Source organism: Lycorma delicatula, chromosome 4 (assembly GCF_047948215.1).
Source record: "Lycorma delicatula isolate Av1 chromosome 4, ASM4794821v1, whole genome shotgun sequence".
In the NCBI taxonomy this organism is placed as follows: domain Eukaryota; kingdom Metazoa; phylum Arthropoda; class Insecta; order Hemiptera; family Fulgoridae; genus Lycorma; species Lycorma delicatula.
The window spans coordinates 156,567,654-156,578,635 of record NC_134458.1 but is presented as its reverse complement, the minus strand read 5'-3'; the positions used below and the strand labels follow the sequence as shown (position 1 = coordinate 156,578,635).

At 29.5% G+C, this 10,982-nt stretch overlaps 1 protein-coding gene across 1 annotated transcript in view; it reads right to left on the bottom strand.

Annotated features, from left to right (window-relative positions):
- Positions 1–266: 266 nt before the first annotated feature.
- The window catches only part of LOC142324000 (uncharacterized), a 131,665-nt gene continuing 120,949 nt past the window's right edge, over positions 267–10,982 (bottom strand). The window contains exons 24-26 of the mRNA XM_075364538.1: positions 7,176–7,295; positions 6,378–6,517; positions 267–1,435 (exon numbers count right to left, since the gene is read on the bottom strand). Coding sequence (XP_075220653.1) covers positions 1,402–1,435; positions 6,378–6,517; positions 7,176–7,295 — 294 coding nt within the window. The 3' untranslated portion in view covers positions 267–1,401. The remainder of the gene's footprint in view (positions 1,436–6,377; positions 6,518–7,175; positions 7,296–10,982) is intronic.

Sequence of the window (10,982 nt, the reverse complement as noted above, 5' to 3'; positions counted from 1 at the left end):
CAGATATGTTACACATCTGTAAGTAACATGAATAAACACGACTGTTATGTCTGTATTTAATGTAATATATAAACATTCAATATTTTGTTTAAATGTCATCAATTACTTTGTTAATGGTTTTAATGTGTTAAATTTCTTAATATAGGAATTGGAAAATATTACAGGCTAGGTGGTGACATGATAAGAATTAAAAATACATTTGTAAAGTGATATTAAGTCTAATTGTAAGGATATTAGGCATATATTTAAAATAAAATGAAACCAAAACCAGTAATAACATTTTATTTTTCATTACATCTTTTTAATACCACATACAATCACAATTTTATAAAAAAAAATATGTTAATGTGTTAGAATTTTCAATGTATATCTATTGACTATATTAATAAAATTGTGCCATGCACAATAACTTGGCACTAATGGTTGATAATAGATTACAATATGAGTGAAAACACAAAAACTAAAAAAACTAAAATATTGTACCTGTATTAATAGTGATTCAGTACCAGAATTTATAAATAATCAGTTACTAGCAAAACCTTAACAACTATGGCTAAGGAGAAACCAAAATTCTGACAGATCAATTACACAGAACCAACCTAGAATTGCAACAATTTAAAACTAGAATGAAAAATCACGGAATAGAAGCAACTCTTTGGGGGAGAAAAAAATACAAATTTTTTAATTCATTTTTTTGTAAAGAAATAAAACGGTAAAGATTTTTTTAATCCTAGCTGATTTTTACAAAAAAAAATACTGAATTTAAGGTTAATTATTGTTAAATAAAGTATAAATGTATAATCTGTATTATGTGGGTTTAAATACCAACATCTGTACTGTGATCAATGAAGGCAAATATTATGTAACAATTACATACAGGTCTAAGACATACAAGATGATTATTTCAAATTAATTTAGTCTTACATATTAAATAAACCGATATAGATACTTACATAGATGTCTTGTTTAATGCTTTTTTATTTGTTCTAAATTTAGGTTCAAATTTTTCTAAATATGAGCTTGTTGGTAAAGGTATCATAAACCGAACTATATTCCCCAGGCCAGGATGTGTTGTTAATTAGAACAGCATAAAGGAAAAATTCTCGCTCACTGCTCTGAATTCCCTTTTCATGACTCCATGACATAGAGCTACTTTAATGGAAAGCATGTAAAATTTCACTGAACTGTTGGATTTTTTACTGATAGACTATTGGTCTTCATAAGTTTATGAACAAAAATTAATTGACTGAATTTAAATTTGTAATTTTTAAGGCTGTGCTTATATGATCTATCCTATGAATTTACAGATTAACATATGTTCTAATTAAAACAATCAATAAAATAAAAATAAAAACTTGCTGGTGTTGTTTATTAATGACAACTTCTTTATACATCCTGTTTTTATTTAGTTTCACACTGGAAATCGATATGAAACCTGTAACAATTGATTACAATTAATTAACGTATTCATTTTATCGCATCAAATTATTATTGTTACTAAAAATCAAAAAATTGTTACTAAAATCACAACTGAATTGTAAAATCAACATAATATTAGATTGAATATTGCATTCTTTATCGATTATTAAAAATGCATCTTTTTTTTTTATCTGAATAAAATATTTAACAGATAATGACAAAAAACATAACAAATTTCACGAAGAATCTTTTCTCTAATAAAATTATGATTTTAATGGTTTTATATCACTAATAATCTATTCGAGATTTTTAATACATTAGTAGGTTTTATACGAAATTGAATTTAAAAAAAATTGTTTATTAGAATTAAATACGATATTCACCTCACCCTAAAAAGGTACAACCCAGTCAGGGAAGTCCATATTCAAAGGTAAGTACTGTATTCTGACCTAATGTTATTTGCACTACTTGAGTGCAGCAGTTTTGTAGGATATGGTTATTTGTTTGATTTATTACTTTTCTCTGAAAATGGATTTTAAAATAATATGGCGTTCGTTATTATATGAATTACAAAAAAGAGCATAATATACAAATGTTCCAAAATAATAAATATTTTTACCTGTTTCTTCATATAAATATGATTATAATTTACCACTTGATAATACTTTAATTGTAACTTAAAACTTGTAAATAGAGTATAAAATTTAGTTAATACATAAAAATATTAAGTATGGCTGAAAATAATAATAAAGATGTCAGAGATTTTTTCAAAATTTTCCATCTCCCAAATGACTGAAGACAGAGAATTTCATTATTATCTATGACAAGTGATTATCAAACATTTTTATAAGCAATTTTAAGTACTATTCTTAAACATGTAACAATCAGTGAAAGTGCTTTCACATAACTGAACTAAGTGATTGTGTACTACATTTCTGTTAAAAGATTAATACAGAATGAGGGTCAGACAAATATAAATTGGGCTTTTCTTTAACATTTATTAATACATAAAAAAAATTCAAAGCATATTTATTGCTTTTCTACACAGTTTCCCTGAAATTCTACACATTTCTTGATGAGAGGGGAGCTTGCAGATCCCGTTTTACAAAAGGTTTGAGGAAGTGTCACAAGCTAACTAGAGATAAACTACTTTATTGTCGCTATGGAATTAATGTCCCCTACCTCCTTCAAGGGCCATGAAAAAAAAAATAGCAGGGAAAAATCTGGGTTGTACAAGGAATGTTCTAAGGTTTTCCAATAAATTTTGTTCAGTTTATCCCGAAAGCTGACTATGTGAGGCCTAGTGTTGTCATGAATGAGAATTACATCTCGTATTGGCTAACAGAACCTTTTGTTCTTGTAGGCAGCTTTCACTTTGTCCAAGAGCTGGCAGCAGTATGCAGTATTTAGAACACAATGTTCAAGGAGAAATTCGATCAGCACATATGCCTTTCCAGTCCAGAAAGACAATGTGAGGACATTTTCAGCTGACAGATGTGTATTCACTTTTAAAGGGCACTTCTATGCCAGTTCATACTCGCTGATTTCAACTCAAGTGTAATAATGGATCCATCTCTTATCACAAGTGACTATTCAACTGACTATTCAATGCAAAACATTATTCCTCTCTTGTCAAAATAGATTGAGGAACCTTTGGCTAATTTCCTGTTGAGCTCGTTTCTGATTTTGGGTCAACTCTTTGGGAGACTCCAGGGTTTTGTGATAATTGAATGGGCACTTATGAAGCAATTTTATTGACTATTTTATTCACTTGCTGATCATCTTCAACAAGATCACATATCAATCGAATATTGTTATCTATCAAACTTGTCTTTGAACTTCTACTGACTAATTTCTATAACTGTACACCTTTCTTTAAATTTACTGGCCTAATTGTAGACTTGAGTACATGACAGTGATGTATCTCCAAACAGTGCAAGCTGTCTGGTAAAACTTTTGGAAGGTTTCTCATTGATGGGAAACTTTACAAGATGATGCCAAAAATATCTTTCTGCACCAGCACACTTGTGTTCATACATGAGCTGTGAAGATAAAACTCTGGTTAATAGTTGACTGACCCTAGTACATAAACATTTTTACACATTAATATTATGAAAAAATATATGTGAATCATAATAATAAAAATCTAAATCGTAATAATTTATTTATTTGCCAGGTATAATACATGTAACCAGCTATTCTTATTATAATAAGACAAGTTTTACAGTTGTATTATTTACCTCTGTTCAGATGTTTATCTTTGGTCTGATAAATTATTAATTGAAATTACAAACTTAAACTTACAAATACTTAAAACTAAATGGTCACAATCATGTCTCCCTATTAATAACTGTTTGTTTACAATTTTTGTATATTCCGTCTACTTTATGTTGAGGCCTGAAATAAACAAACTCCTTATGTGTGGTGCATGTAAATACACAACACACATATATAAAACAACCTTCAACCAGTTGATGCAATCCACCGGATGGGCAGAAATGACACATCACTTTTAAAATAGCTACCAAATGATAAGAACATTAATCAATATTTATGCCTGTTATTAACCTCAGATTATTATATTATTAGTTATTATTATGTAATTATAAATATGTTAGGTCCACAGCAATGTAAATAATGCACTATTATTGAAACATTTATATTAATTTCAGTTACCTAATTTTATAATATTCATATTATTTGCTATTTGAGGCCTAGAGTAAACAAATTTTCCATGTGTTAGTGTAAGTATTTGAATTGCAATTTGGTACATATCATGGCAATATTATATAAACAATAGCAATACTTCATAGCTATTTATTATAGTTTTACGACAGTTAAATTTTATTTCTGACACTATTTTAAAAACGATTATTTGGTCTTGTGAAACTTCACTATTATTTTAACTGTGGCGCTGTTAGCTGCTTGTGATAGAAGTTACTTTGAAAGAAGTTGTTTTTGACATTAATTTGGTTTAAATAAGTATCATACCAAATTTTATGACTTATGACTTAAACACTTATAAACAAAAACTCTAGAACTGTAATAAATCAAATAAGTGTTTTTTTTAAGTGCTGTGAAATTTGATAACTATGGCTTAAAGTCCTTCTTGCTGTATAAATCACAGAAAAGTTAAAATATTGGGAAGTAGAGAAAAGATGATATTTCTTAATGTTTTCAATAAATTTCACGAAAAATATCCTACTTTAGAAATTAAACTAGTAGAAGCACTTACATCTGAAGTATTAAATTACTTACATTTCAAGTATTTAGATATTGTGAGCTGAACAGAAAAAATATAGGGTAATATACACATCAAAAAAGAAAAAAAGAACGTTCAAAATCTGTTTTAGAGCAATTTTACGATTTCAATAAAAATGCTGTCAGATCCAAAGTCCACAGTTTCTTTTTTAAAAATGAATTATCCATACTCCATAACTTACTTTCAGTTGTCAAAAGTGATCTGAATTTACTGGAAATTAGTCGGGCTAGTTTACATAAATTTCTTTTATCGATGGGTTTCAAATTTGCAGGAAAAAGTAGAAATAGTTTTATCATTGATAGAGATAACATAAAGATTTAGGGAAGGAATTATCTGAAACAAATTAAAGAGTTTAGAAAAATGGGAAACAGTTTTATCTGGATGAAATCTGGGTGGATGAAGGTCATTCAGTCAATAAAGTTTGGTGTGACACTTCCGTAAGACATCTAAACAGGCTTTTCTGTGAAGTTCAAAGGAAGTAACAAAGGAAAACAGCTGAATGTAGATCATGTAAGGAATGAAGATAGATTTGTTAACAGTGCATTATTAGTTTTCGAATCAAATTATATCTTCATATCATATCTTTGTAGTAATCACCACAAATGAATGGTAATTTTTAAAAAAAGCGGTTAGTACAATTATGAAATTAATTCTGCCGAACAGTGTTATTTTTATGGATAATGCACATACCATAGTGTAAAATTAGAAAAAATCCCGAATACATCATGGCTAAAAGTGGATATAGTGTTGTGATTGAGAGAAAAACAAATCCCAAGCAACTACTAGAAGTTACAAAAAAAAAAAGCAAAACTTTAACAAATATGTAATTGATGATATGGCTGAAGCAAATAGACATACAGTATTACGACTTCCACCATACCACAGCAATCTGAATTCAATAGAACTTGTGTGGAGTCAAGTAAAAGGATTTGTAGCCCAGAATAATGAAACTTATAAATCAGTGGATGTAATAAAGGTTTTACTTAAAAATGGTATCACTGAGGTAATGGCAGATACGTGGTGAAACAGTGTTAAACATGTGCTGAAAGAAGAAGAAGAAAAAGTGCGAAAGATGGGTTATTTTGTTATATAGAGGAGGATAAACTCATTAAGTTTGAAAATGACTCCTTGGAATCTAATGTTAGTGAATATGAAGATGAGGTGTTGAGCGGATGTTATTATTTATCAAATTTACTACCAAAGAAATTGAGAATAAACCAACAAAAAATGGTATTAAATCATAAAATATTTTTTAATTTATTTTATACATGTATAAATAATGTTATAATAGTATTTCAGGGTTTGTTTAAAACACTTAAAAAATAATTTACAAACTTATTTATGCTTATCATTTCATTAAACCATTATTTTGTTAGCTACTAACTGCATATGACAATTACTGTTGTAACGGTAAAACAAAATTATCATCAGAGATAACTTTAGTACATTTAACAATTTATAACCTTTACTTAATTTAATAAATATTAAATGTTTTAGAATATACAGAGCATTAGGCAACTATGTCTGTATTATTATGAAAGTGAATCAGGCATGCAGTAGCTGTCATGCAATTTTGTATACACTCAATTCATACTGCCTTGCTCAGTATCTGTTTTATTTACTTCAGGTCTCAATATAAAGTAGAAATTTATAAGGTATCTTAAATTTAAACATTAGTATATAAAATATTTCTAACCTTGCAGCAAAATCTAATACAACACCGGTGAAACATATTCTTGATGAAGGAGGAAAACCATTAATTAATAGCCATTCCAATGGGGTCTTCTGTGAACCCAATTCTAAATCTTGTTTACAAAATTCTTCTTCATTACTTTTCTGGCCATGTTAACATAAAAAATGTATTACCATTTATCAAACACATATACAGAACATTCAAAATTATTAACTTAAACAGATGTTAAAATAAGTTGCATAGTATGATACACATCATTCTGACAGTTAATTGCTGGCCGTACAGTATCAAGTCTCTGATTTGCTCAGCATTGTCGTCACTTTTTGATATTAACGGTCTTTGAGAGTGGGGATTGTCTGCAACTGATTCCCGGCCATCTGAAAATGCTTTAAACCATGTAAAAACTTGGGCTTGTGACAGAGCGTCATCTCCATATGCCCTTTTCAATTTTGAAAAAGTTTCAGTAGCATTCTCACAAAGTTTAACACAAAACTTGATTGTGCAACGTTGCTCATAATTAGTATCACTCATTTTTGTAATGCACAACAAAAACTCGTTTCATGAAAAGTTTGTTTACGTCTCACGTGGCAACAATAGACTAAAAATATTAATACCTAATATAAATCATCTGTTCATATAACCATGTTGTTTACTAGTAATTTTACAGTGTTGCCACTTTGACTGCCAAAAAAACTAGTCTCATTACATTAATTACAGACCACTTATTTTAAAAGAATAATTAAATAATAACTTGATGTCACAAAATGAAATCATATAAGAACCATTATACTAAATAATTACCTTTTTAAAATAGTAAATAGCAGAACGGATGTTAACAGATCCAAAAACACCAACATGTGTTATAAGATGGGGTTCAATTCGATGTTTATAATAACAATAATGTTTGCCATTGACAAGAACCTGTTTAAATTAATCAGAAAAAGGTCAAATTTTAATTAAGACTATAATATATAAATTGCTGCATAATATATACATATATACTGTAAAACTTCCCAATATTGGAAACGGCTCAGGAACAAAAATCTGTCTGTTAGAGGTGTTCAATATTAAGCAAAAAGAGTTGCTAATTAAAACAACTTCGTAAAATTAAAGTTTTTTTAATTGTTTTTCTGAAAATAAAACACTATCCTTTAATGTTCAAATTTGAATAAAAAAAAAAATACTGTACTACTGATAAAATAAGACCAAACTGACCAATAAAATAAGAGAATGAATTACTGTATTATTCTAATCTGTAATAAAAACAAATGTAAGCTACAAAAATAATAATCAAAGAAGCTATAGTATTTTTCAAGAATAAATCAAAATACATGTATATTTTGATTTTTAAGCCCAATTACTAAAATATCAAATACGGAACATACAATTTATATAGGTAGCTGGTTTAAAATAACTGTCTATTTTAATATGAATGAAATTCCTGGAACATATTTTTTTCAATAAGCGACTGCATTTCTAATATTAAAATAATGCTTTCTGGTAATCCTTTTAGTAAGAAATATTGCTTTATTTTCTAATCTCTTCTCTTGCTTCCTTACTGGTGATGGTAAGTCTGGATCCATTGTCATTATCATTGTTGTTCGTTTTGGAAGTAGTAAAGTCTGAGGCAGCAGCAAGAAGATCACGGATGTCAGTCGATACGTTCCTGTATTGAGCACATTGTCAGTGTTTGGGTACTCTTTTTAGTTTTCAAATGGTTTAATAAGTTCTTGTAATTCATTTTGTTCCACAGAATTTTCGTTTGGTTCAGTAAGATTTTCAATGTTGAAATTGCAGTTAGTTTATGGAGGTTTAATACTGGCTATTATATAACAATTTCTCCAATTGTAGAAGTACGAAAGAAAAATTTGTATGGCTTTATAGCCATACAAATCCATAAAACTGCATCCAATACACTAATGCTTTTATAAAGCTTATCAGCATTTGTAACTTTCATTGTTAAGTACTGTAACACCTTTTTTCTGTACTGAATTTTAAAGTACAGAATGCTTGATCCCCTGATCAAGCAGTTGACATACTGCAGTAGTATCTGTGGGAAGAAATATCAATTTTACATTTTCTAAGCTAACATTTGGGTGGGAGTTTGCATTGTGCAAGAATAGTATGACTTTCCTTATCTTGCTTTTCCATTCTATGATCAAAACTTAACAATCAGTCAATCACTATTTTCCTAGTTATCCAAGATTTCGTATTTGAATACCATTCAATGTTCACACCCTTGAAACATTGTGGCTTTGGAGCTTTGCCAATTATTAATGGTTTTTCAAATTCACCTGACATACTCACAGCCAACAAAACAGTCAGTCTTTCTTTTGATATCTTCCCCCTGTACATTTTTCTTCTTACAAACACATTGTCTCACTGGGCAAAGCCTGAAAACAATGTGTTTTTCCTTCCACTTAGACATTTTTATATGAAACATTATGTTAAGAGTGTTTTTAGCAACTTCTAGGGTTTTCTCAGGTATCAAGTTCCAGAGACCAGAATGTTATTAGCATGAGTCCTGCAAAACCATTCATAAATCAAATTGTCAACCGCTAGTCCTGGTGTTTTAGAAAATGCACGTTTGCTTAAGCTGATTGTCATTTTCAGTTCATAACTTCAGGATATCAAGTTTACTTTTTAAGATATCACTTACCCAAGTTTTCCCAACATCAAAACATTTTGCCATATCATACACACCGAGTTTTTATTTTTCGTAGACATTTATAACTACTACTTTAACTTTTAATGTCAAGCATTTACGATTTTGAGATATTTTAAATTGCGGTAATGATGGATGTAACGATTTTATAAAATATACAAAACTGAATATATAATAAATGCATGCATAGAAAATGTATTTATGAATAAATGTATGGATAGAAAATGGTTTGTCATCAGTTGCTATGCAACTGATGACGAACCACGCTGGTTGATGAATTGATTGAAATCATAAAACCAATGCAGAGGCGGGAAGTGATGCAATTCACAACAGATAAACAAATTAGTCACACTGAATATAAAATAAAACAAGAAAAATTACATATTTATTCCTACTGTCCATTTTTTTGAACTGATTGAACAGCTTTTATAGGTAAATTCTTCGCTCATGTCCGTTATTGAAAATTATTTTATCTTTGAATACCACTACAAAACTGCCAGGGAATCTAAAAGTGTCCGGTATTAAGAGGAGTCAATTATTGGGAAGTGTCTGCTAAGTCTACAACATAAAATAAAATTGAAGTAGAAAAAAAATAAACATATTTCTAATTTTTGAATATGAATTATAAACAAACCAATTATCGGGTATTATATGTTTTTATAACAAATTACAGGTTACGTCATCCTGTTTAAAATGCAGTTTAGTTTATGAATCAAATAGCATTTCTTAAACATATATTAAAATGATTGATTCATCAATGCTTAAGTCAATTTTTACATGACTAGACCTGTATGAGTTACTACACGATTTGTCCAATCCTGCATAAATTGAGAGGATTATCAGTGCTTTTTCTAACTTGCACAGTACGAATTCTGTCATATGCAGTAAATAAATAATTACACGTTTATTTCTGTTGGTGCGTGTTGCATTTCAAACCTATATAAAGGTAGTATTGTTTCTTTTATTTTCATTAGCATTTTCCAGAGTAATCAGTAGCAGGTTTTTTGAAGTCAATCTTTTACTCTTGTATTTGTGAAGTCAAAACCATGTCAGAAGCAAAAAAGAAACGGTAGTACAGTGCGGAATATATTAAATATGGATTTACAGAAAATCCCAAAAATCCATCATTGCCAATGTGCCTTATTTGTCAAAAAACCTTTTCAAATGAAGCGATGAAGCCTTTCAGATTACAAGATCATTTTAATAAGAAGCACTCAGATAAGACAAAGATTTAGCCTACTTCCAAGACGTGGAAAAGTACATAGCTCAGCCAACTATATCAAAACATTTTTCAGCGGCTTCTAAGCAAGACGATGACGGACTTCGAGCTTCGTACAATATCTCATTGTTAACTGCTAAAACAGGCAAACCACACACACTATTGGGGAAGATTTAATTTTACCAGCAGTAAAAGAAACAATAAACACCAGCGGCAGATGCTATCTCAAAAATTCCTTTGGGCAATAGTTCTGTGCAAAGATGAATTGATGGCTGAAAACATCGAAGAATCATTATGCAATCACCTGAAGACTTGCCAATTTTCAATTCAGTTGGATGAGTCTACTTTACCAACTAATGAAGCATTGTTGCTGTCATATGTGAGGTTTATCAAAGATCAGAATATATGTCAAGAACTATTATTTGCTAGAAATTTAGAGACAGATGCAAAGGAAGAAACCATATATAATATACTGGAAACATTTTGTGATGAAAAGGAAACTCTTTAGAGGAATATTATGTCAAATTCTGCTGACGGCGCTCTGGCTGTGACAGGGTGTCACAAAGGCTTCATAGTGTACTTAAAAAATAAATTTCCAGATGTGCTTGCTGTACATTGCATCATTCATCGCCAACATTTAGTTATATGAAACCTGAGTGAACGCCTGCATACATCACTGCAATATGTTAGAGCAGTTAATAAAATCAGAAGCAACTCACTAAAT